Consider the following 28,000-nt stretch of genomic DNA (forward strand, 5'->3'; position numbering starts at 1 on the left):
GAGTTTTGCATGTTCTGCATAATTATGTGTGGGTTTCCACTATGCACTTTGATGTCCTCCCACCTATCCAAAAACATGCCTGTAAGTAGATTGGCCGCTCCATATTCTCTTTAGCTCTGAGTAAGCGGTAGTGCATGATGTCCTGTACACACTCTATTTCATTTGCTTTGGCCCCTGTGTTTCAGGTTTAGGCTTTGGTCCCACTGCAACCTTAACCAGGAGTCTGGAACCAGATATTTATTATTATCAAAATGTCATACAAAATTAAAGATGTTATGAATAATCACGGTTGGCACCCTAGTACTGCCAGCACATGTGCCTCCACCTTGGCACCGTGGGTGAGTTATTAAAGACTTTTGACAGTGGCACATTTACCCACCTCAGCAGGACTGTGCTGATGTGCCAGGGCTAGATAGTGTGCCATGTTTTTTCCACACCCGTCTTTTGACAAGTCCCGCTCTCTGCTCTCTGATTGGCTCACATTCTGTCTTTCGGCATCTGGATTGGCTAGTGATCAAAAATTGTTAAAGAATTGACCAATCCCGACGGAGAAGGAGGGGATTGTCGGAATGCGGGTGGGAAAGAAAATAGCGCAGTCTGAACAGAAAACATGGCTGCCGCCGAGTGCGCAGCAAACAGTTTGCGGAAATGAGGTAGGTAATTCTGCAGCTTTGCTCATTTGTTTTGAATAACAGCAACCGGGCAAGGGTTGTCTTTACTCTTATGGTTTAAAATAAAACGAATATGTGAAAATAAAACCCACAGGCGTGGGGAAAAGTGCGCCGAACAATCAGCTAGCGTTAGCTTAGCTTAGCTTGCTAGCCAGCAAGCCACATCAGGTAGCCAGTGGGCTAGCTTTTAAAATGATTCATGTGCACGTAAATTATGTATTTTAAACTATATTTTAAATATCAACTTCTCACAAGAAACACCAATTCCTTTCGAATTCGCCATTAAAGCTCATTTCTATTGAGCAAACCACGTTAGCTAATAGTGTGTGTTGGTTAGCCGGTTAGCTCCACCGGTTACATCGGGATTGTTCGGCTTTTATCGGGTTTTTCCGTAAACCGCGTTCCGAATGTAGGTTCGTATTCTAGTTAGTCGCACTATCTAGTGCTTTAAATAACACAGTGTCCCACCCTACCAAGTGCACTCCGTATTACAAATCAAGTCGTTTGGGATTGAGCTCTCACATTTCGATTTGCTACCAGATGCAGAACCGACTCGCACAGTTTTATTACATCTTATAATAAATACTCGCACTTTTTAACTTAATTTAAGTATTTTATTGTGCCTGGTTATAGTGTTTTAGCAAGTGCGTTTTGTATTTATCAGGTATTTAATGCAACTAGCGACACGTTTGCTGTTGTGCAGCAGCTCTTCTGGGTTACAGGTTATTATTTATTAATGTAAGTGAGCTGATCAGCATTATCTTTTTGGCATGGTATCCTATTTTTTCATTAGTGATTAAGTTCGTGAGAAAGTACATGGAACAGTGGTCTCCTCGTCAAGGTCAGGAAATGCCTAATGCTGAGAGGGACTGATGAAATGAGCACAGTAATCCAACTTTCAAACCTCCCTGGCTATAGAAAGAATGAAAGTTGTTGCTGTGACTCTGAGCTGCAAAACATGGTTCACACATTATGCAAGAGGTCCTTTAAAACCTGAGCTGTTTGTTTTTAGAAGGAAAAAAAGATGGTTGTCAAAATTAACAACAGTGTACCAACTGTGCAGTGCAGATAGTAGTTTAAATAGCAGCACGGTGGCTAAGTGTTGCCTCACAGCTAGAAGGTCCTGGGTTTGATCCCCAGGTGGGGCGGTCCGGATCCTTTCTGTGTGGAGTTTGCATGTTCTCCCCGTGTCTGTGTGGGTTTCCTCCGGGTGCTCCGGTTTCCTCCCACAGTCCAAAGACATGCAAGTGAGGTAAATTGGAGACACTAAAATTGTCCATGACTGTGTTCTATATAACTTGTGAACTGGTTAATCTTACGTAATGAGTAACTACCGTTCCTGTCATGAATGTAACCAAAGTGTAAAACATGACATTAAAATCCTAATAAACAAACAAACTGTAGTCTAAATTATATATGAAGTACTGACACTTTGATGCCATTGGGTGTTCGGACAGAACAGTGACCCAAAACAAATCAGAACTGGTTTTGGAATGGCTAACTTGTGCAGAAATTACATGTCTGGAATGGCTTTCCCCAAAGGTTTGACCTCAGCACTAAAGAAAATATGCAAACTCTACTGAAAAGTAAAGTGCTGGAGAACTTTGCAGTACTACCAAAGGCAGCACGGTGGCTCAGCTGACCCAGTGGTCCTGGGTTTGATCCCCAAGTGGAGCGGTCCGGGTCCTTTCTGTGTGGAGTTTGCATGTTCTCCTCGTGTCTCCGTGGGTTTCCTCCCACAGTCTAAAGACGTGCAAGTGAGGTGAATTGGAGATACAGAATTGTCCATGACTGTGTTTGACATTACACTTGTGAACTGATGAATCTTGTGTAACGATTAACTAAGTTCTTGTCATGAATGTAACCAAAGTGTAAAACATGACGTTAAAATCCTAATAAATAAATAAAACCTGAGCTGTTTGTTTTTGGAAGAGAAATAATAGGTTGTCAAAACCAACAACATTGTACCAACTGTGCAATGCAGACAGTAGGAAATACTGACTCTTGGATGCCATTGGGTGTTTTGTCAGGACAGTGACTCAACAAATCAAAACTGGTTTTGGAATGGCTAACCTGTGTGGAAATTACATGTTTGGAATGGCTTTTCCCAAAGTTTTGACCTCAGCACTACATAAAATATGTAAACTCTACTGAAAAGTGATGTATGTGCTAGAGAGCCAAGCAGAGAGGACAAAACGTCTTACCAGGAGCTGTGCCAGGCTGATCAAACTCATTAACCAAATGTGTATTTTGTCATATTTCTAGAATAATGTAAACTAGGCTTTAATCTCCAAAATGTGGTTCAGAAACAGTGTGTGGGCCCTGTTGTAAATATAAGAAATAATGGGTTCTCAGTTGGCAGTCCGGGCTAAAACATAAGCTCACCACCACAGAGTATTTTCCCATATTTACATTTACAGCATTTAGCAGATGTTTTTAGCCAAAGTGACTTACAGATGTGATTGCGTAGTATCCAAAGAATTGACAGCTAAGGGCCTAGCTCAAGGGCCCAACAGTGACAACCTGACAGATGTGCTTTCATATTATTAGACCAGTACCTTATTACTGCACGTGTGCTTAATGTTTTGTTTTACCAAAGTATACACCTGTTAACATTGGGTGCGGCTAAAATAAGCTCAATAATTAGGAGGGGTGCTTATGTACTTTTGGCCTTATAGTGTAAAAAAGATTTTCTATTCAAGGAATAATAAGTGAGGTAATGAAATGTGCCAAATAGGCAGCAACCACATCCATTAAAACAGCACTTAACAACACACACACACATTCCACGTGTTTTTGAGGGTGAAGGCTGAAATAAACTAATGAAATGTTGCGCCCAAATTTATCCCACAGATCTGGCTCTGAGCAGGAACAGTGTGGAGGATTCTGTCAGCCGCAGCGTGATTAGCTGTTACATAGACACTGTAAACTTGTTTTGGTGATTGCTTAATAGACAGAGCTACAGATATCATATGCTACCGTTAGTAATTGAATACGCACAAAGTTCATCTGTAGGGTAGATGTAGCTTATAAAACAATCAATGAATGTACGTAACAGATAGGTGTTCCTAATGAAGTGCTTAATGAGTGTATGTTTAAAATTTTTAAACATTTTTATCCAAAGCCATTTGAGACAAAGTGCTTAATTGGAAAGTTTGGGATGAGCCGGGATTATTCTTTTACGTTTACTTACCTAAATGCATGAATCTCAGTCTCTGATTGGCCAAGGCATGATTACGCCGTGGTGTAACGAAGCACTTTCCCCAGGCACGTGGGTAGCACTGTTGTCTCACCGCAAGTAGGTCCTGGGTTTGATCCCCAAGTGGGGCAGTCCGGGTCCTTTCTGTGTGGAGTTTGCATGTTCTCCCCGTGTCTGTGTGGAGTTTCCTCCCACAATCCAAAGACGTGCAAGTGAGGTGAATTGGAGATACCAAATTGTCCATGACTGTGTTTAGTATAACCTTGTGAACTGATGAATCTTGTGTAATGAGTAACTACCGTTCCTGTCATGAATGTAACCAAAGAGTGTAAAACATGACGTTAAAATCCTAATAAACAAACTGACAGACACAGTTAGCCAGTCAGACCCATGTCCGTGGTAGAGGATTGGGAATCGCCTCCTTGTCACCGCGACATGGCTGGGACGAGCGGCAGGAGAACGCTAAGAGACCAACATTGTTTTTTATGCATGCTAAGACTTAGTAAGACACCGCCACTGGCCAGGCTGCGGTTTTCCTCTGCCAGTGAGGGCAGCTGGCAGAGGTGCACAGGCGAATGGAGTATATCCAAATTGGTTGTTAACAAATAAATAAAGTGACAAAAAGGGAGGGGGGGGGGATGAAGCAGCATTTTTGATGCATGCCCATTCAATGCGTCATCCTTATCCCCATCTGCACTTTACCTGCACTGCAGATGTTTAATGGACAGGTCTGTCAGAATTGTGTTATTAATCAGGCATGACCAAGGTTAGATATGACTTGAATTGAGAAGTCGTGGCTTTTGTGGAGTGTATCTATGTGAAAGTGTGACCATTTAGTTAGTAGAGTTTCTGCGAGGACAGGCACTGGTGTTTTCTGAGAGCGCTCATGACTGACGTTCTAATATGACAGACCTGGGCATTGTACGGCCCGCGGGCCAGATGTGGCAATTAAAAATCTATCCCAAACCGGCCCGCATGAGGTCGGTGGCAATTAAAAATCAGACGTAAATAAATGACAATACAACAGGATTGTTTTTGACAGGACCGCTGTGTCCTTAAATTTCCGTAAGTTTTGATTTACGTGTGTGAGAGTGTATCCAGCTTCACCGTAACGTGTCGGCAAACAGAACCGAGTGTGACTGATCGAGACGGTCGAGTTTTTAACAAGACACAGACTTCTGAAGTATTTATTTACTGAAGTCAGATGTAAAGGATTACAGTTTAGGGTTTATATCGCTGTTACGGTACTAAACAGAAATACAAGAACGATGCGGAGCGTCACACTTGAAACTTTGCTAACTAAACTGCAAAAGCAACAAGGACTTTTTTATAAAGTTTAACACATCCAGAACTGAAGCAGTCAGGACCAACTTTGTTATTTTATTTTATTTTTTTATGTATTTTCTTTTATGCATTTTCTCCCCTTTTTTCTCCCTTTTTAGCTCGTCCAATTCCCCCAATGCATCACGCTTCCTCTCCACCAAAGCCGATCCCTGCTGCTCTGATTGAGGAGAACGAAGCTAACCCACGCACCCTCCGACGCGTGGGCAGCAGCCGTATGCATCTTGTCACCTACACTTTAACGAGTGCAGTACAGCCCAGCATTGTGTACGGAGAGACGCACCCTGAGAGCACTCTTTTCTCATCTCTGTGCAGGCGCCATCAATCAGTCGTAATTGCACTAGTTATGAGAGAGAGACCCTGTCCAGCTTAATCCCACCCATCCGAACAACAGGCCAATCGTTGTTCATGTGGCCGCTCAGCCTTAGCTGTCAGGCAGAGCTGAGATTCGATACGATGTATTCGAGATCCCAGATCTGGTTCCAGCGTGTGTTTTTACCGCTGCGTCACCTGAGCGCCCCCAACTTTGTAATTTTAAAAAGAATAGTCAACAATAACAAAGGACTGAAAAACAGCAAATGGGGTAATTAGACTCCAAACTAAATTGCAAAACATCTTTGTGTGAAGTTTAAAAACCTGCACATTTTGTTCACATTTGTTTTTGAGAAATTAGTTGATTAAATAGTGAAATAATGTTGATGTTTTTACTCTGCCTACTTCTCATTTTCTGATTAACATAAACAGTAACAGATTATCAGAACTGTACAATTTACTGCTTTTTATAAAGAGATAAAATTAATATTGAGCAGAATTAAGTTCACTCTATTGGTCCAGCCCTCCACAGCAGTCCCAGTTTCTTATGTGACCCCTTGCAAAATTTAATTGCCCACCCCTGTAATATGAAGTTAAATAAGGGGTTTAATGGACTTTGTGCATGCTAGTTGAGTTCCTCTGCACCAAACCGGTACATAGGGGCCTAGTTATGCTGAAACAGATTTATTTTGTTGATGCCACTCATTGACTCATCTCGTTCTCTTTCAGGTGCCCACGTTCTGCCACAGAGGAGAGCACCACGATGAGGAGTCAGTAGGTACCCTCCATAGTATGGCCGCATCCCGTTCTTCGCGTGTCACAAGATCATCAGTGGGGATAAATGGATTGGACGAGAACTTTTGTGGCCGAACCCTCAGGAATCGCAGCATTGCCCAGCCGGAGGAGACTTCGCCGCCTTCCACACCCAGATCTCGTTTGCCCTCGAAGAAGCAGGACAGCCAGCAGACAGGAACTCACTCGGGGAAGGTAGCCGAGGGAGAGACCTTTTTCAGCCCAAGGAAAAGGGGCCAGTCGGTCTCCGAAAAAGACGAGGAGAGGCCGGACACCTACGAAAGAGTTCGTGCTGGGGGAGGCCAGGACGCCTCCCCTCCTCTGAAGAAGGCTAAGCGCTGCTCTCGCTCAGGAGAATCCCATGGAACTGAGGAGGAACCTTCTCCCAAACCTGAGAGCCCTGATTCTGCTGCAGCCAAGGTCAGTGATGAGGACTGTAAAACGGACTCGGCTTTTAAATCAGACCCGGTTTCAAAATCACCCTCAGGCTCGGAACCTCCTCTCAGCCTTGACAAGGAGCGCGAGGAGGAAAAGAACGAACTCACGGAGGAGAACGTCTCTCTGTTGCAGGCCAGCGATTCCCACAAGGCGACCAATGGCCTGGCTGAGATCCACAATAAAGACTTAGAATCTGCGGGTTTACCTGCAGAGCCCAGTGCCTGCCCTGCCACACCTACGAACTGTCCCTCACTGACCAATGGCAGCCAGGTGGCAGCTTCAACTCTGGACCCCGTTGTGCCTTCTGCATCCCCGCTTCATGAGCGGGCGGACGTGTTCGATGTCCCTCAGGCTGACGGAGAGAAAAACCGTTCACACGAGGAGGCCGCTGAAGCCGTGCTTTCTCTGGAGCCGGAGGTTGAGGTAGAGGTGGACGTGGTTGGGGACTCTGGCCAGGTCCAGAATGACCACACTGTTGAGGAGAGTACCAACGGTGACCTGTTCGTGGAGCCGCAGGACCCTTCGGACGATTGCTCAAATATCTCAGGGGAAACGGCAGGACTGGCCTCCCAGCTTCCCGCAGAGCCTCCTTCCTTCACAGAGCCTCAGGAACATAGCTACACCTTGAGGACTTCCCCTCACCGCAACTCTTGTGTTAGCGGGCCCAGGTCCAGCTCCCCCAAGCCCGGTTCCCTACATGCTGACAACGGTTTGCTGAAGGAGGAGGCCACCGCCATTCCTCTCGACTTGGACGACTCGGCCTGCCGTAACGAACCTCAGAACCGTGGCCCGAGTCTTGCTAGCGAGGCCGACTGTAAAGACTCTGAACACTTACGGGCCAAGGACAGCGCAGAACTGGATTTGTTGGATAGCAGAGTTTCCAGATCCACCAAAGAAGCTTCAGTCAGGCCGACGGAGGAGGACGAGACGGAGGAGGAGGATCCCGATGTCTACTATTTTGAGTCGGATCACTTGGCTCTTAAACACAACAAAGAGTACGTGACCTCTCCTGTCGTCTTGTACTGTAGCTTTTAGCTTCTGTTGTTGTGTATTACAGGCATTAATTGAAACCACCTCCTTGTTTCTATACTCACTGTCCATTTTATCAGCTCCACGTACCATATAGAAGCACTTTGTAGTTCTACAATTACTGACTGTAGTCCATCTGTTTCTCTACATACCTTTTTACCCTTGCTTTCATGCTGTTCTTCAATGGTCAGGACTCTCACTGGACCAATACAGAGCAGGTATTATTTAGGTGGAGGATCATTCTCAGCACTGCAGTGACACTGACATGGTTTTGATGTGTTAGTGTGTGTTGCGCTGATGGAGTTTTTAACTACCGTGTCCACTCACTGTCCACTCTATTAGACGCTCCTACCTAGTCGGTCCACCTTGTAGATGTAAAGTCAGAGACGATCGCTCATCTATTGCTGCTGTTTGAGTTCAGTGGTCACATGACGCTGCCCACGGGGCGCTTTTGGCTGGATATTTTTGGTTGGTGGACGATTCTCAGTCCAGCAGTGACAGTGAGGTGTTTAAAAACTCCAGCAGCGCTGCTGTGTCTGATCCACTCATACCAGCACAACACACACTAACACACCACCACCATGTCAGTGTCACTGCAGTGCTAATACCTGCTCTGTGGGGGTCCTGTGGGGGTCCTGACCATTGAAGAACAGCATGAAAGCATGCAGAGAAACAGATGGACTACAGTCAGTAATTGTAGAAGCTGGAGCTGATAAAATGGACAGTGAGTGTAGAAACAAGGAGGTGGTTTTAATGTTATGGCTGATCGGTGTATGTTTACATTTGCAGTATTTAGCTACTGAATACAATTAAAGCGAAATGAATACAGTTGAGGGTTGAGGTGGCGACTTGGCAGTGATGGGGCTTGAACCGGCAATCTTCTGATTACTGGTCCACTATTACATTTCTGCATGCATTTTCATTACATGTGGTCTGATCTTTCACTACTCTATAATTATGGACAAGAAAATTGAAATTTGTGTTTGGTCTTGAACCGTATGCACTTGTTTACCAGTAGCCATCAAGCTGGAGAAAGTATGTGAACCCTTGTCTCTTATGACTGTTTATACCCCCATAAGCAGCGATAACATTTTGTAGTCTCTAATCAGACAGTTACAGCTGTGGTGTAACTGTCCTATACAATGATCTGCCCTATACAATGATCTGCCCTTATGTCCTGGTGTACAATTTATTGTGCAATTTTTAATCCATTGTTCCTCTTAATGACTACACACTTTCTAGGCTTTCTTTTTATTTTCCCCCTTTTTCTCCCCCTTTAGCGCATCCAATTATTCAATTTCGTGCTTCCTCTCTGTCTATGCCGAACCCTGCCCTGACCGAGGAGATGGAAGCTAACCCATATCCCCTCCGAAACATGGGCAGCAGCCGGCTGCATCTTTGCCACCCGCACATTGACGAGTGTGGCGCCACCTAGCGTTGCATGAGGAGAGACTTACCCTAAGGGCACTCTTCCTCATCTCTGTGCAGGCGCCTCTAATCAGCCGGCAGAGGTCGCAATCACATTCTGACAGAGAGAGACCCACATCCGGTTCTTTGTCCCGCCCCCCAACTGAGCAACCGGCCAATCGTTGCTCATACAGCCACTCGGCCTCGAACCGGCACTTTCTAGGCTTTCTGAAGCAAATCCAGTCCATCACCATACTTTAAAGGTTTTTGGATTGGCATTCTGATCCCCTTTATCTTGCACACACAGCCTTGTGTGGTCTCATTAGTCCAGTATTGGGTGTGTTCGAAAACCCAGGGAGCTCTCGACAGCATTTTACGTCATTTTACACACGCTCCCGAGAAGGAGGCTGTTCGAAATCCTAGATGCCTTAATATCCTCACTAGTAAGGTGTCTTAAAATTTCAACGTTATTTTCACTCAAGAACGAGGTTCGAGATTCAGTGCGGCACAACTTTTCTCACAGAAAAATAAAAAACATGGCGGAAGATGCGGAGAAACCGTTATTTTCAAACGTAAATAAATTAGTATTGGGCCGCTCAGGTGGCGCAGCGGTAAAAAGAAACACGCTGCAACCAGGGCTGGATTCTGAGAAGCGTGGTATCGAATCCAGCCTTGCTTTACCGGTTCGAAGCTGAGTGGCTATATGAGCAACGATTGGCCGGTTGCTCATGTGGGGGGTGGGACAAAGAACCGGATGTGGGTCTCTCTCTGTCAGAATGCGATTGCGTTCTCTGCCGGCTGATTGGAGGCGCTTACACAGAGATGAGAGAGGGTGCCCTTAGGGTGTGTCTCTCCGCATGCAACGCTAGGTGGCGCCAAACTCGTCGATGTGTGGGTGGCAAAGATGCATCTGGCTGCTGCTCGTGTTTCGGAGGGGATACGGGTTAGCTTCAATCACCTCCGTCAGGGCAGGGTTCGGCATAGACAGAGAGGAAGCACGATGCTAATTGAACAATTGAATGCGCTAAAAGGGGAGAAAAAGGGGTAAAAAAAAAAAATTTTATTATTGATTTTTAATTTGTATAAACTTGCACAAGTGTTTTTATTTGCAAATTCGAGCTTGTCAGCGAATGTTACCGTTTTCGGTACACGGAGGGAGACGTTAGCTGACATGCTAGCGCGTTGTGCCACCCCATCCCTTTGATTTGAATGGCATGATGCTAACTGTGTTAGCTTAGTAAGCCAAAACTGATGGAATCGCTGTCTAAGTAGTGCGTTTGTATAAGTCCATGGCTTATTAGAATCCTCTCTAATTAGGAAGCTGCCTGTGTAGGCAGTAAGACAGCAAGGCAGCTCACTAGGATTTTGAACACACCCATTGTTTGCTTTAGCAAAGCCTCGTATGTTCAGCGGTGTCTTTCTTTTTTGGAAAGCAGCTATTCGCTTCTAGAATGTTCAGGGTTTTACTGATGGTGGATACTAAGAGGCTTCAGGAAGTTTTAGAATTTTCTAAAACTTGTGCTGAAGGAGGAGCACACCTGGACCTGGACGACTCTGCCTGCCATGACAAACCTCAAAACCATGGCCCAAGTCTATCTAGCAAGGCCGACTATAAACACTCTGAACACTTAGAGGCCAAGGACGGTGCAGAACTGAATTTGTTGCTTTTAGATATTTCTCCAGGCCATTTCTGCTTTTAACCTTGAGGTTTTCCTGCCTGTCTGTTTTGCTGTGCTCTCGGTGTTTTTTTTGCAGAACATCCACTCTTAGAAAGAGTAGCAACAGATTCAACAGAAGTTTTTTTGTATTTGATAGCTGTTTCCAGTAGCATTTACCCCAACCATTCTTCTTCTAAGTTCCACAGAAATGTATCTCATTCAGTTATGGACGAGTTTGGATGAAGATCAGTCCACATTTTTGGGGAATTAGTGCAGAATTGTCTTCGTGGAGAGTTTACAGACCTTTTATTGTATATATAATAATTTAATCAGGTTAACACAAGTGTAGTAATAATTTTGGGGGAGTTGGAGCATTGATGTTTGTTTAAAGGTTAAATGTTCAAAGTGTGAACGCTTTGCCGTACGATGTTTGTGGTGAGGCGAGTTCAGCCAAGCATCCTTGTCATTTAAATCTGCCCAACCGTCACCTCTTAGCATTTAGCAGCGTCTTAGCAAAGATTTACAGCTGCTCTTGCCCTCGGTAAAATTGATCCTCATGGTTGGTAAGGCAGTTGGTGAGGACGGCTGTTGGTAGACATGTTGCTTTGGGTCTTGCCCAACTGGCTAATCTCTTAGCACAGCAGGGCGCAGAGCTGCCAACTCTACCAGCCTTATGCCAACTTTACTAGCCTTATAATTGTGTAGTTGAATCCTTAAAAAAGATTGGTAAGACAAAGACAACATGAGAAAACACAGAAGATAATGTATTTCATTATGGGTTATCCAATATCAGCTGACCCTGTGTGAAAAAATAACTTCTCATCTGTAGTTAGAATCAATTAATTAAACACATCTGATAATTGGGTTCATTTAGATTATACAAACTCAAGCTTGATGACTGTATCCCTGTCGAATTGAAACATAAATAGAACATTTTTAGCCACGCGACCATGTCGTTATCAAGGGAAAGTAATTTAAACAAAACCATCTGAAAAGATTCAGACAAATTATAGTAGTATGACTCTGGGACTCCAGGAAACCACAGTGAGAGCTGTCATGTCCAAGTAAGGAAAATAAGAACTGGAAAGAGTGCTGACTCTTCCCAGACATGCATGGCACAAAAAGAGCGACCCAATAACTCCTCCAGAGAGTTACAAAAAATAGGTCAAACATCTAAGAAACTCTCACACCACAAGAGTTTGGGCGGCACGGTGGCTCAGTGGGTAGCACTGTGGGTAGCACTGTCGCCTCACAGCAAGAAGGTCCTGGGTTCGATTCCCAGGTGGGGCGGTCCGGGTCCTTTCTGTGTGGAGTTTGCATGTTTTCCCCGTGTCCGCGTGGGTTTACTCCGGGTGCTCCGGCTTCCTCCAACAGTCCAAAGACGTGCCAGTGAGGTGAACTGAAGATGCAAAATTGTCCATGACTGTGTTCGATATAAACTTGTGAACTGATGAATCTTGTGTAATGAGTAACTACCGTTCCTGTCATGAATGTAACCAAAGTGTAAAACATGACGTTAAATTCCCAATAAACAAATAAACACTACAAGAAGTCAGCATTCACGAGGTATCAGATTTTCATCTGGTAGTTGCAAGATAAAAATAAGAGCACTGAAGGAGGGAAAGTAACGCCTTGCTTAACATTGGCCGAAACAATCACCAAGTCTTTTGGAGCCGTGGATCCCATAATTTTTGCCATCACTGAATCATGAATTCTGCTCTCTACCAAAAAATCCTGAAGGAGAATGTCTGGTCATCAGTCTGTGATCTGAAGAACAAATGCAGTTGGGTTTTGTCATAGACGCTGAAGTAAAGCACAAAAACAAGTCCAGACTTAAACAGCTTACAAGAAACAGAATTAAATCTAGAGATGAGCGATCGGGGTTTTTGGCACCGATTCCGATCTCCGATCTCCTTTCAGGGACATAGCCGATAGCCGATTGCGATCGGGGGGGGGGTGGGGGGGGGGGTTTAGCAGTAAATAAAATAAATAAACTTAAAAAGAGCCTCACAGTGAAGATAAACCGGAGCAGCGCGCGTGTGTGTGTGTGTTTGTGCCTTTAGAAGAGACGCTTTGTTCACAGTAAGTCATTAATTGATTCACGAGTCATTTTTCGCGAAGCGTAAGTTTCTCTTCTCAGTTATCTCTCCGTGTTTACTGTTATTAATAAATGTTGTGGTTTTAAATAAACACCAACTACTACAGAACATTTTGTGTGACTCTTACATTAAAAAGCTTCATTAAACTGCTATTACCACAGATCTGTAACCGACCGTCAGACTCGTTCCGTCTAAGGAGCTAAAAGTTCAGCAGATGATCCTAAACTAACGAATTTGCTAATGAATAAACTTTTGCCTCTGATTGGCTCTGTAACGTTTTCTGTTCTCATCTACATCACAAGTAAGAACCGCTCACGATTTACCAAAGTGAACCAGGAGTTTATATAACGTGCTGATAGAATCGACTCAGATGTGACCGGGTTGAATTATCTTTTTAAAGTAAATATTACAATCAGCAAAATTACATCGTATGTATGATGCACAACGTTAATGATGTTATTTTAGGTCATGAAGAGCTTTCACGATGGTTTCTGTACGATGGTTGATGAATGGTGATGTGATGGTTGGCGCTTCGTAGCTCAAAGTCTGGATCAATCCACTGAGCTGTTAACTTAACATGATCTTTATATATCACACGATCGGATCGGCTACATTTAGGAAATATCGCCGATCGCCGATAGCATATTTTGATTAAAAATCGGCCGATACCGATTCATAGCCGATCGATCGTCCCATCTCTAATTAAATCCTTAATCAGACTTTACTGAGATGGTGTGGCACGACCTTTAACCGGCGGTTTGTGCTCAGAGGCTTTTTAACGGGCTGAATTATAGCAATTCTGGATTTTTTTTCCAAGAGCCGTGTGAAATACTGATTGGTTATCAGGAGCGATCCGTTACAGTTGCTGCTGCATGATTACACGGCCGGTTGTCTAGTCATGGGTGCAGACTCTTAATTCTGTTTGCCCGTGTTGTTCTTGTCTTTAAGATGATCCTGTACGATGATTTTAAACTATTTAGTGTGGAGACATGCAGAAATTGAGGAGTCTTTATGAACTGCAGTAGTCACAGCTAGGGCTGTCGCGCTAACCGCAATTTTGAAATATCGCGGTATAGACCAGCCAACCGCAGGGCATGCCAAGCAACCGCATCACCGCGATATTCACGTTTTTTCTTTCTTCCTCCTCTTTTTTTTTTTTTTTTTTTGCAGGGTCCATCTTGTTTTATACGCTTACATTCGGGCGTAATAAATGTTAAATAAGTTCATAATGAAGATGAGCTAACAGCGTCATTTTCCCGCAACCTGTTCTCATGCGTTGCTGCTGAGTGTCAGGCTTTGTGTTTTAAAATGTTAACAATGGCAACAGGAATTATAGGCAAGTTTATTAATGATTAAATTGAGTTCACACTCAATAAATACTTGTAATTTAGACTATATTCAAACAGCCTCGGCGTACTAAAACACTTAATGACGGTTAATATGGCAGTGCAGCCTGCAAATATTCTCTTGCTGACTTGCTGGAATGATTTAAATGTATTTTTTCGTTGAATAAAAATTTATTGAAACAAGTAATAACTTAAAATGTAGTATATATTGTTATGTTAATTATACCTACTAAATAGATAGTTAATAGTGGCGCGATAACCAGGCTAGATTTCCTCTGCTGTGTAAAGTCGCATGCAGGATCAGTACACGTGTGTATTAGTGTAACATCGGTAACGTCGGGAACATCGCTACCCCACTCAGATCCTCTCTAAACCACATCAGGTGAACATGTTGGTTCTTCTAGCGCGCATGATAACGCAGGTTTAAACTCTTACAGACTTTATTCTGTTTTTTTTTTTTTTAACATATTTTGATTAGATGTGCATTTAAAATATTTAGCCTAAACACTTTTTTTTCGTTTCACAGTGTATATCTAGCCTAGGCTAGAAGCTTAATTGAAACCTTTTTTTAATAGAGAAAAGACGCGCATCCCTGCTCTGTTCTGTATTTAACAATAAACACGCATTTCATTGGTCTTAAAGCTGTCTCATCTTTGTCATTATAAAGCAATAATATACCGAATCATAGCCTAACAATAAAGCTTGTTTATATAGCTCTAAAATCCAGATCAATTAAGTAATTTTCAAAAACAATTGAGACAGGCTGAATATCGCAAGGGGAAATTCTTTCACCGCGACAGCCCTAGTCACAGCATTAGGAATCCTGAAGTCGTAAGCTGTTATTGCTCACTAGGCCATCGCAGTTCATTAAGCTTCACGTTGCTGTAGCTCAGACTGGTGAACTTGTCCCGGTGTTTGCCGCGTCTTTTCACGAGGCCTGAATGTAACTGACGAGGCTCAATTATTGCAAGTGACTCATGAGGTGTTGAATCAGACCAACAGATATTTTATCAGGCACTCGGCCTTGCCAGAATGTTAATGATTTCAGTCCTTTCCCTTCCTAGAACAATGCGAACCGTGTGCCAAAACAAGACTGACGGCGGAGGTTTTTCTGAAGCTGAGGTATTGGAACATGCTCAAAAAATCTGCTGGATCAAAAAATACAGACACGTGCAATTTGACCGGAACTAAGTTTATTAATTTGGTGGCACATCTTAGTAATTGCTCGTTGGTGATCAGACGGTAATCTCTGTGTGGCTTTATAAATGCGTCTAGTCTAATTGCACCTGTTGAGAAGTACCTCAGATAAAAATGACCTTATGCTAATGGTCTGTGCTTTGCTCTCAATTTTAATTTCTATTTTTAAACCAACGGTGCTGATTGAATTGTTGGTTTTTTTGAAGTTCGGTCCATCAAGTGGTCATTATTGTTAGCATCACTGGTGGAACCGTTATCATATCGTTGTCCTCATCAGTAATCAATCATTCAATTCTCCTTAGCATAATCAGACTCTCAGTTTATTCATGCGCCTTCGTCTGGCTTTGAAATATATTTTAGTAGCATTTCAGTTGATCAAGATTATGAAGGTCTTTCATATCTGGAACCGTTATTCCCTGCTTAATTCCATGACCTATAAGACTGTCTGTCTTCTATAAGAATACCTGGCAGTGTTGAGCATTTTGTTACGACTGACTAGCCACCAGCTCTGATGTGTCGGACTTACCTGTTGAGAACGAGGAGAGTTATTTATTGGCCACCCAGGTGACAACACAAGCTAATCTGTTTTCTAAAATAGAAAGGGTTCATGGCACTCACGGGTGTTGCTTGTGTGGCTGTGTGTTGACTTATAGGATGTTCCATTTTATTAGGAGTGGCACTTGGTCTAAAAAGTTCGAAAAACATCTGTCGGTCCAAAACAAGACCCGTAACACCCTTAATTTTAGCAAAATCCAACACCCATTTTCCAGTTGACCTCTAGTTAGACCGAAAGATTAATCCATGAGACATTTGGTTTAGTCTCTGACGTCCACTGAGCTTCTGAATGCATACATTTTATGGCTGAAGGCCTTCCAGATTCTGCTGCTGTCGGATTCCATCTTCGTCTAGTCTTTGTTTTTCCTCCTTATCATCGGTGTGTTTATGTATGGAACCTGTGTATGTCTGAAGGTCTTCAGTAAAAGGTCATGTTTTTAAAAGGTCTTCTGCTTTTTTGCAGCTATTTTTTGTTGCATGTTTTTGATCTCTGTCTCACTCAGTCATACAGAGCGATTAAACACAAGTTGTTCAGCTGATTAACAGCTTCATACTTTAAGGCAATGATTTATGGACTGGCCACTTCAACTCTGATGTTACGGTGGTTAGAAGCTTTGTTGTAAGCCTTTGTTCCCTCAATTTTAAGCTATCAGAGACTGCTCCAGACCATCGGTGTGCTGGAGGCTCAGCGAACACAAGCCATCCTGGATCTGGAGACGCTGGCTCGCCACCAGAAGAAGGCTCTGGTCAACCCCATCGCCTTTGTGGACCAGCTTCAGAAACAGGTACGATCTTAACATCTTCATGCTATAAACAGTTGGCTCTAGAATTGCTGCCAGCCGGCCAAAGTTTGTTGGGAAAATGAACATTAGAAGGTTGGAACTTTATTGCTGTCTGAACCCAAGCTTTCCTGATCACATGACGTGTAAAATGTTATTTAAAATGATTTCACACAGCTTTGTGTGAAATGTAAATTCTCTCCATAGCAATCAGTCAACCACTTAACCGAATGTATTTGTTAATTGGGTTAAATTAGACTAGAAACACCCTGGCACTTGGACTCCACCAAACCACAGCAAGGGTCAACATGTCCAGAAATATAAAACTTAGAGTGCTCTGATAATCAAATTTCCTGCAAGAGCTCATTAATGACTCTTCCACTCACAAAAGAATCTAGACTAACATCTAAGGACCTGCAAGGCCAACTCACCTTAGATAAGTTCAAGGATCCTGATTTCACCAAAAAGACACTAAGCAAAAATGGTGTCCATTGTAGAGCTGCTAGGCCAAGACGACTGTAAATCCTAAAAGGACAGTAAATGCTTGTCTCTTGTTTGTCTAAAATCACCCTGATGATCCTCAAGCCTTTTGGGATTCTTTGGGAGGACGTTGTGATTGGGAACGTCTGTATTGGTTGACTTGGACTCTATCGAGTTTGTGTTTGTATGTGTGTGTGTTTCAGGCGGAACTGGGCTTGCCCTGCCCACAGAGAGTCGTCCAGCTTCCTGAAATCGCATGGGACCAATACACCTCAGGCCGCGGTGACTTCGAAAGAGAGTTCTGCGACAAGAAGCGCAAGACGAGGCGGTTAAAGCTAATCTTCGACAAAGGTGTGAATGGCGAATGTTGAATAAATTGAGCTGAATGGTTCAGCCTGCCATGGACGCCTGATCATGATCTTGTTGGACATTGAAATTTAAAACCATGGACATTTATATGTAGTTGCTGACCTAGGCTTTCCACAGGTTTTGGAGAGGGTATGTGGTTAGTTCCCATTCAGTCAAAATGGTTGGCTCATACTCCACATTCCAATTCATCTCATAGGTGTTCAGTGGGGCTTGGTTCAGTGAAGTTCCTCAACACCAAACTTGTCAAACCATGTCTTTACATACCTGGCATCGGGTGGCTTGGTGGGTAGCACTGTCGCCTCACAGCAAGAAGGTCCTGGGTTTGATTCCCAGGTGGAGCGGTCTGCGTCCTTTCTGTGTGGAGTTTGCATGTTCTCCCTGTGTCTGTGTGGGTTTCGGAAGGTGCTTTATCTTGGACAGATCTGAAGTTGGACGTTTGGTGTTGGTTAACCTTGCTCAGCAGTCACTAAAACATTACCTCCTCTGCTTACAGTGGAATTACCGGCAAGACCAAAAAGTCCAGTGGATTCCAAGAAGGAGGGAGACAACTCCGCTTTAAATTTGTCTCTACCGACCAGCGATGCTCCAGAAAACAGCACGTCCAGCAACAGAGGACAGGTCAGCATCACCTTTACCCTTTACTGCAGGCTTTCAGATGTTAGGTACTACGTTCAGTCATTCCAGTGGGATTGTCTGAGGTTTCTGAATTAGCTGTTGAAATTGTTGAAAGTGAATGTTTTTATGCTTTTTTATTGTTTATGTTGGCCGTAATATTAGCTGGCTAACTGTGACCATCAAACTGTAAATCTATAAAGCTTTATGTGCTCATAAAAACCGGTTATGTACATTTCGGATATTTTATGCTCCAAACTGGGCATCTGGCAAGCTATCTGAACCATGTTTGTTGTACACACACACTTAATAACCACCACTGCATGCTCCCTCGAAACGTGTGTGATGCTCTGTTCATGTGCAGTAAAGTTGCAGATTTCTGCTTGCTTACATTCCATTAGGCACCAGATTGCGTTAGATCTGCAGCAAAGTTGACTTGTATCACCAGAAGAGCCAGAGAGCATTTGGAATTCGGCTTATTGACGATGCTCTGAGCGTCTCTGTTCTCTAACCTAACAAACAGTGTTGAACGAGAAATTCAAATAGCAACAGCTGGTGCTAACCAAGTTCTACCCAGACCTGACTGGCAGCCGCCAAATAACCACCCTGAACCCACTGGGAATGTCCGTTTACTACATTTTTACAATGCCTACCACAGTGTCCATCCTTTGTTGTTGCATGTCACTGAGGCGGTCGTGCAATAGACAAGAATCACTTGTCCTCCGTCCTAGCTTTAATGTTTCACGTGTAAAGATGAGCACAGTGATCTGAAATGTGACCATCTGGTAATCTGCAGCACCAGCTGGTATGTACAGCAGACCCTGCTGTTCCAGACTTGTGGAATTGTTTATTCATTTTATGAGGAGAATTTTAGATGCTCTGTATTATTAAATGTGGCCCGAGCTCCTATTTTTAGATCGTATTTTCTTTGTTCAGTTACTCCAGCAGGACTTATTGAGGCTCTGAGTGGAAAAGTTATGTAGGTTTAAATAGCAGTGAAATGAATGCAAACTGTTATGAGGAGACTCGGAGAAGACGTGCTCTCGCCTCTGACATTTCTAGGACAGAAGACGGTTTTGTGCAACCAGCGGAGTCTCTTGCTTGCCGCTGTGACAACAGTCGTCTGATAAATAGTAAAAAAAACTTATGGGGTATAGTGTGATCCTCTGTGTGTGGTACAGCTGTCTGTGTTTGGACAGTGTGTGGGTGGTGTAATAAGACAATTGGTGACTAAATTGAGATTAAATTCAGCACGTCTAGTCCCTTGTGCACAAAGCCAGGCACAGAAAGGCTTTGCTTTGATGTGGAGGAACTATACTGGCCTGAACAGTTTCATGACCCCAACCTCACTGTACACTTTTGAAATGAATTAGAACATCATACTTGTCAGCCAGGCTTTGTAATCCAACATAAGTGTGTAGCAATTCCCAAAGACTGTCCGAAATCCTCAGTTCTAGGGTGTGGCCTTGCTAAAAAGCTGCTGGCTGCTGCTGTTACTTTTCTTCCTACTAGAGCCAAGAGACTCTTAAGAAATTTTGGTTTCAGGGGCAGTTAAATTCAGTTGGAATCTTAATCATGCCTTATGAAGTAGCTGCCTCAAGTACCAACGTTGTTCTTGTGCACACAGTGTGTGTGCTTAACTGGCCTACCTGCAGTCCAGTTTTTCTTTTGAAAACGTTAACCACATCATGAAGGGGAGAATCGGACAAAGGTGACCACCGACTGTTGAGCAGCTAAATATTTATCAAACAGTCATGGGCAAAAAATTCAGCGGCCAAAGCTTCTCAGGTCTCAAACTGTAAACAAGTTTAAATTATTAGTAAAGGTGATGGGTAAACAAATTGGTAAACATGCATCTGCCTATTGTTTTATTTTTATTGCATTTTACATAATGCTCCAACGTTTCTGGAAACTGGGTTTGTATAAAAACATAGTCGTGGTTGGTTGCAACTCTTGGCTTTGGAGGAGAAGCTATTTTTGGGCCAAAATTGGATAAAAGGTATAAGTGGAAAGGAATCATGCCTTATTAAGTTGCTGCTTCAAGTACCAACAGTGGTTGAAGCAAACTGTGTGTCAAATCACACACTACAGTACAAACAGCATGGCTAATTATTAGGGCGTTAAAATTTTAATCACAATTTAAAGAATTTATCGAGAATAACATTTTTAATCAAACGATCTTTATTGGGCTATGTTTGTGCCACTTTAAACACACGTCACTGTGGTAATTTGCGCTGCTTTAATACAGCAACATTGTGTTTATACTGTATAGTGATAGCACCGGTCTTTTTTTTCTGTTTGCAGTGGTGAATTAGTAATTACTCGAGCTGCTGCTGCTACAAATTGTGAAATGTGGGGCGTTTCTATAATAATTAAAGTTTAATAATTGAAGTTTAATCACTTTTGTTTTCAAAAAGCGTGAGAAATCATCTTTAGACAAAATTACAGTTATTAATTGATGCTTCAATATCATCTTTGGTCAGAGCACGCCTTTGCCTCGATGGGCATCTGCGCGCTCGGATACGCGTTACTAAATGAGCTCAGACTCGGTCTAACTTTATTTCAGAGAAATTTGGATGGAAAGTCCATGAACTTTACACTTCGTGGGAACATTACAAACGCTGGTGTTAAATGGATCGTAATAGACTGTAGACGCTTTAACATAGTTAATGATGTGGGTCTACATGACGTTATACGTGTTCCATCTAGAAATGGTTGGTTGTAGTACCCTGAGCGCCTGTTTTCAGTGGCAGGGTTATGAACAGGAAAGGATCCTCACTTTTGCCAGATAATGTGAACAGACTTGTCATTTTAAATAACTGGCTGAAAGATGGGAGCTGTTAACAACTCTGTATAGGCATTGGCTGGCTTTCTAAAGATAATTTAGAATTAATAATTTTGTTAATTTGTTTTATTGGTGAACATTTTCTTGCAATAAAAATGTGCATAACTGTTCAAATGTTGCTTAGTTATTTTTGCAGTCGATTAATCACAATTAATTTGGTACTTTAATCGTGATTAATCTTGATTAAAAATTTTAATCGTGTGAGAACCCTAATACTGATCGTCCTGTGATCGGTATAGTTACACAGTGTAGCCCACACAATGCAGATTAGGATGCATCTTTTAAATCACTTGTAAACAGGTCAGTTCATGGTAAAGTCAGAACAACACAGTAACTAAATCAAACGGTAAGTCTAATTTCGAAACGCACATTTTGTTGCCAGATGCGGATTGATTTCAGCTCAGTTTGTAGTTTACTACCCTGGGGACCTTCCGGACACCAAGTCTCATTCAGACAAGACGAGACCAGAGTTCTCCTTCGTCATGAAATAACTGCTGAGTCGCGCTAACCAGTGATGTCTTTGTCTTGCAGATGATCAGAGGAAGGCTGTATCATCAGAGCAAACCAGAAACGTTTAACCAGCTCTGGACGGTGGAAGAGCAGGTAAAAAGATTCACAATTCGGCATCATGTGCTTGTTTTCAGTGCCACTTAAAGCGCTCAGCAAGAGTTCGTTTTATTGCCCTATGAAGGGCAATTCGCTTCAGTTTAGATTGCTTTAATGATCGTGCAGTTGACTCGCTGATCTTGATGCTTTCGTCTGTCTGAGGTTTTTCCCTTTGTGTACTAATTTGTTCTGCTCACTACAGAAAAAGCTGGAGCAGCTGCTTCTCAAGTTCCCGCCCGAGGAGGTGGAGTCCAAACGATGGCAGAAGATCGCAGACGAACTGGGGAACAGGACGGCCAAACAGGTGCCTTTTGTACACAGAGGCTAACGTCGCAGGGCTTATAAGTTCCCTCAGCGACCGCCGCGTTTTACATTCCCGTCTTTGTCTCCTATTCAGGTCGCCAGCCGAGTGCAGAAGTATTTCATCAAACTGACAAAAGCCGGCATTCCAGTACCGGGACGAACTCCAAACCTGTGCATGTACAACAAAAAGGTGTGTACCACACTGGCCAGAGCATGATGGTTGGGCTTAGGTTTTTCAGCCCACTGTCGCCTCACAGCAAGAAGGTCCTGGGTTTGATTCCCGGTTGAAACGGTCTGGGTCCTTTCTGTGTGGAGTTTGCATGTTCTCCCTGTGTCCATGTGGGTTTCCTCCAGGAGCTCCGGTTTCCTCCCACAGAACAAAGACGTGCAAGTGAGGTGAATTGCAGATACAGAATTATCCATGACTCTGTTTGATGATGAATCATGGGTAACCAGTAATTCTGTCCTGTCATGAATGTAACCAAAGTGTGTAAAACATGATGCTAAAATCCTAATAAATAAATTAATAGGTCTTTTAGTTGTATAAACTACATTGTAACAAAAGCACGCAAAGCTTGCTTGACCGCAGACAGATTGATTTACATCCAATTTCCGACGATCCTGTTTTCCCTCAGGTGTCCAACAAAAGGCAGCACCACTTGAACAAACACTTGTACCGACCATCCACCTTTCTCACGTCCTACGAGCCGCCCGTCTACATGGAGGATGAGGACGAGCGTTCCAGCTTCTTCTGCAGTCTGCAGGACGGCAACATGCCAGACTCGGTCAGTGCCCGGTTATTTAATGTCTGTTCAGAGGCAAATGAGAGTGAAAAATATTCAAGAATATTTAAGTAAGCAGGTGAATTGGAGACAGGCGAGGCCTTTGGTGGATTGTCCTTTTGTACCTACCTGCAGTCCAGTTCTGTCTTCTACTGAAAACGTAAACCACATCATGAAGGGGAGAATCGGACAAAGGTGACCACCGACTGTTGAGCAGCTAAATATTTATCAAGCAGTCATGGGCAAAAGCTTCTCAGGTCTCAAACCTATAAGTAAAGGTAATTGGTAAACATGCATCTGCCTATTGTTTTATTTTTATTGCATTTTACATAATGCTCCAACGTTTCTGGAAATTGGGTTTGTATAAAAACATAGTCATGGTTGGTTGCAACTCTTGGCTTTGGAGGAGAAGCTATTTTTGGGCCAAAATTGGATAAAAGGCATAAGTGAAAAGGATTGGGCCCACTTCAGTTCACATTTTTCATGAAAGCTGAGACTCTCGTGCTTTTTATTCCACATCTTGTACTTCTATTTTAGTTCCACCCACCATCAGTGCTCTATTTTTAGACTTACTCTGGCAGGTTCTGTTACAGATGATCAGGCACTATATCATCTTACTTACTTCCCTCTTCTGGAACTGAACTGTAACTGAGCTTGAAGTCCAGAGATACAGCCAGTGATGTTTTTTAGGCTTTTCGCCCACATTCAGTTTGATAAGTAACCTGCAGGCTCCGATTAGTCCAGCAAGATTGTGGGCAGCGTGGTTCCGGTTCATCAGAGAACCTGCAGTGCAGCGGGAGGATTTTTCTCAGTTTCTTTAGAGGTTTTCTTTGGTACAGATCTTACCAGCCCCCAGAAATGTGCATAGCAATGCATATTTCATAACGGTGGTGCACGTCACTATGTCATGATGGGCTGATGGTAGTTACTCGTAGTTACAGCAGATACGATGAACAAAAAAGACCTGAGTGACTGTGATCAGGATCAAATCATTATCTTACAGTGGCTGGCGAAAATAAGAGCCTCATACAGCGGCCTTATACTTTTATACTCCTTCCAGCATGGCTGTCGTCCATTAGGCAGAAGTTGACTGTACAATAGGGCTGGAATGGTTCAGTCTAAATTAGATAATAGTAGTCTACCTGTCATTTTGGTACAGTTGTAGCTTAGTGGTTAAGGTACTGGACTAGTAATCAGAAGGTTGCCGGTTCAAGCCAAGTTGCCACTGTTGGGCCCTTGAGCGCAAGACCCTTAATCCTGAATTGCTTGAATTGTATGGTCACAACTGTGAGTCTCTCTAAATGACAAAAATGTAAATGTAAAACTGTTGTATTTGGGGCATGTGCAAATATTTAAGCACCCTTCAACTCGCACTCCATTATGCTCATGAACAATTGAACACTACTGAATGCACACAACTGTTAATCTTCGGGACACTTGTACATTTAAAAATTTCTTATTTAATTTATATAATGACACACAACAGTCCATACACTGGTCTGTCACACTCACAAATCCTGCACCTTTTAACCCACAATGTGGATTGCACATGCGGATGTTTACAGGTATGAATGTGTGTGTGAGCGAGAGAGTTGTGTGTGATGAGACTTGTATGTGTGAGCACACTTGGCCAATAAAGTCTGATTTTGATCAACCTCAGAATCTAAAGATATATGTTTTTAAAAGCGCTTGCATTGTTCTTTTTACTTGTTGATGCAGACAGACTGCATATAAACAGAGAACACAGTAATACTAACCTCTCCCATGGTTCCTGTGGTTCAGGATGATGAGAGCATACCGGTGGAGCTGAGGCACCTACCAGAGTACAAGGAGCTGCAGGAGCTGCAGAGAATCAGGAAGCATAAGATCCGGGAGCTGCACAGTGAGAGCTCGCTTCCCCAGCATGTTGGCTACAAGGTACCACACATTCTGCAGTTACAAAGAAATCTTCCCATAATGCATTGTTTTACGAGGACCATGCTTTCCCATTACAAATAGCACTGTTCCCCCCTTACTGCGGGATCATTTATAATGAATTCCTTTATTAGGAACATCACTGAAGGTGCCCTCTTCTTTGCAGCTTTTCTAGGAAGGCTTTTTGCAGAAGTTCGGAATGGCCTGTGGGAATTTGTGCGTGTTTAGTCAGTAGAGCACCCATGCTGGGGAAGTGGGCGTGGCTTGCAATGGATGTTCCGGTTCACCCCAAAATTGGTCTGTGGGGTTTGAGTTCAGCACTCTATGTAGGCCACTCGAGTCCTACCAAACTCAACCCTAGGAACCTTGCTTTGTGCACAGGGGCAGAAGTACGCTGGAGCAGAAGAGGACCTTCCCCAAACTTGCTACAAATTTGGAAGCATATCATTTATATATTATAATTGATTTTACATACTTTTGGTCACCTTACAAAACAAAATGGATAAAAGCTGTCGAGTCTATAATCCATATGTGTGCTTTTATTTATTACTGATCCTAATGTACTGCCGTGTGTGTGTGTGTGTGTGTTCTCTCCTAGTGTGATGTGTGTGGCATGGAGCCGATCCAGGGAGTGCGGTGGCATTGCCAGGACTGCCCGCAGGACAACGCCGTGGACTTCTGCGCCAACTGTGCTGACTGGTCAGAATCATTCTGCTGTATATCTGCACCAATATTTGTCACAGACCAGTTGATCTGGTACATACTGTACTTTTAGGCTGTGGGACAACCGCTAAAATCAGTCTACATGTAACTATATGGCTTAAAAGTATCTGGACACCCCTCCTAATGTTTTTATTCTGGTTGTTACAGCCACATTTATTGCTCCAGATGTACAAACTCAGTTATATTAAATGCAAGTAGTAGATACGGCCCAAACAAGATTATTTAAATACAGCTTATTTTTACCCAAGTATTTAAACTCAAAGTAAGATCAACCAAATGGCTGAACAGGCCATTAAAGGGTTTAGATGAATTGATACTAAGGCCCAGGTTCAAGTGTTTGTGATGCCAGTAGCCTGGTTAGGCACTTAATGCCAAGTTCACACTACACGACAGTTCTAATGGTGACTAATGGTTTAATGATACCACGTCCAAAAATGCACGTCAACAAGTAGCGAGCGATCACGTAAGTTTGTGCACGTAAAAACAGAGAAAAAATAAATGAATCTTAGTGGATTTTGCTTGGATTGTTCTATAGTGAGTTGGAGGTTAATAAATATTTTTGCAATGCAGCGTTGGTGTTTTGTAGAGAACGATAAGGTCAGAAATACCGTAAAACTTGTGTGTGCGTGTGCGCTGGTGTATTATGATATAAACTGTATTAAGCCCCTGTACAACCTTTTACACTCCTCCCCTGCTTTTCTCCTCACGCTGTATCTTGCGTTCTCATTGGCTGTTCGACACCGCACTCATTGCCAGTTGTGCAACTCAGATTGAGATATCTGAAACGTTAGAAATCTCGATCCGGTCGGATCGAGTTGTTGGGTAGTTCACACTTAGCGATTGAGAGCCGAGTTTCGATCGCCGAGCGAACGCCGAGTTGCTCCCGAGCCGGCAAATCTAGCGCCGACCAGTCGCCGAGCGACAATCGGGGCAAAAATCGTGTAGTGTGAACCAGGCATTACAAACACTATTAGCTACGTTTGAGGAAGGGGTGACACCTCAATGTTGCTGCAACAGCGACCCCTACTGTCTCTTAAAGGTGTCTATGAATAGTGGAAAGAGATTTCAGTGTGTTCCTCTACCTAGTGATCCGCCTCATACAATTTTTTTAAGCACAAATGCTTATTTTCGGTAGATCTGAGGTCATAATAATCCCCAGCTATTTTAACCCCTGTCCTCGTTCCCTCCTCCAGCACGTTCAAGACTGAGACCCACAAGCCGAGTCACCGACTGGAGCCGGTCCAGCAGACCGAAAGCTTCCTGGACAGAGACTACTGCCTGCCTGCGAGCACCGCCTACAACTACCTGGACCCCAACTACTTCCCTGCTAACAGATGACAGGAGCAAGGTGGGCCGCTCAAACCCGGGTCCGGGCTCGGTTCATCCAGTCGCCAGAGGCAGATCCGCTCACAGCCGGAGGATTCGTCAGGAGTCCTCTGCCCGAGCTAACACGCCCATCTCCAACGCAATGCCAGGAATGTACGGCTGCGTCCCGAATCGTCTCCACTCGCAACCCTCACCCTCCTGCTGTCAGCACATGGTAGAAGTGCGACTGTGTGTGTGTGTGTGTGTACGTGTGTGTTGGTTTGTGTCTGTGCGTTTGTGTATGTGTGTGTTGGCAGAGGCGAGGACGTGCTTCAGGCCGACACGGCGCCTCTAGCGTGCTCTTACTAGCTAAACACGAACGAGGGTGGAGATGAAGGGGACTCGGTGCTGACTTTCCATTCACACCAGATTTTTAACCAGTCAGAGGAGGATTTGCTAACCAGTCGGACGTTCTTAACGGTCAAATCCCAGTCGACGGACCCTGAACACTTTTACTAAAAGCTGCTTGGGTTTCTTTTTTTTTTTTTTTTCGCACCCCAGCCTTACATCATGTTGATCTTTTGTTTTTACCGTAAAGCTCCAACCCATGAAGCACTACAGCACGGACGAGACCAGCGGAGACCAGCTAATGCGCACTTGATAGGTTTCATAGCGTATCTGTTAGCGTATGAACGCGGGACGTCGTTTTCTTCCCCCCTTCCCTCTCAGTGTGTACTGTTGTCGATCATGTGGAGTATACAAACGTACAGTGAATCTAGCCAGTGGTAGGTGCTGTGCCATTTATTTTTTGAATTTTTCTTTTTTCTTTTTTTTTTTTAATCGTCTGTATGATTCCATGTCTCATTTTAGAAGAAGAGTTAAAAAAAGGAAAGGAGCTTGTGGTGGAGAACTTGCCCAATCACGCATAGTCTTTATTTTTCCCCCTCGTGGTCCACAAGCAAATTGTATTTTTATTGATCTATTTAAACGGCTACTTCGCCAGAAAAGAGTAAGATACCGAGGCGGTGGCTGCTGCCGGCGTGGAACTTCCACCCATGTTATTTTATACACACAGATTTTGTTGTGCTTCGAGTAACCCGTTTCGTATCGGATCGTTTCGTTTAACCCACCCCCCTTCGCCCCGCTTCAATATCAATGTATAACAGTCTGTTCTTAAATAATGTTCACATGTTAGAGAAGAACTGTGGAAATTAAAGTATGTGAAAAACGTTTCTACA

General features: G+C 43.4%; 1 protein-coding gene across 2 annotated transcripts; it reads left to right on the top strand.

Moving 5' to 3' along the window:
- Window positions 1-601: 601 nt before the first annotated feature.
- Window positions 602-28,000, top strand: zzz3 (zinc finger, ZZ-type containing 3). Of its 2 annotated transcripts, XM_062993829.1 has the most exons (12): window positions 602-653; window positions 6,253-7,748; window positions 16,691-16,829; window positions 17,507-17,654; window positions 18,166-18,290; window positions 21,661-21,732; window positions 21,938-22,039; window positions 22,133-22,228; window positions 22,674-22,823; window positions 24,603-24,737; window positions 25,333-25,433; window positions 26,651-28,000. In XM_062993829.1, exons 2-12 carry the CDS (start codon window positions 6,316-6,318, stop codon window positions 26,793-26,795), a joined length of 2,646 nt encoding a protein of 881 aa, XP_062849899.1. In that variant the 5' UTR covers window positions 602-653; window positions 6,253-6,315; the 3' UTR covers window positions 26,796-28,000. The 2 variants fall into 2 exon arrangements, with proteins under 2 accessions (XP_062849899.1, XP_062849900.1); XM_062993830.1 differs by lacking the exons at window positions 25,333-25,433; window positions 26,651-28,000 and adding an exon at window positions 24,901-25,018.

Source organism: Trichomycterus rosablanca, chromosome 4 (assembly GCF_030014385.1).
Source record: "Trichomycterus rosablanca isolate fTriRos1 chromosome 4, fTriRos1.hap1, whole genome shotgun sequence".
Lineage (NCBI taxonomy): Eukaryota > Metazoa > Chordata > Actinopteri > Siluriformes > Trichomycteridae > Trichomycterus > Trichomycterus rosablanca.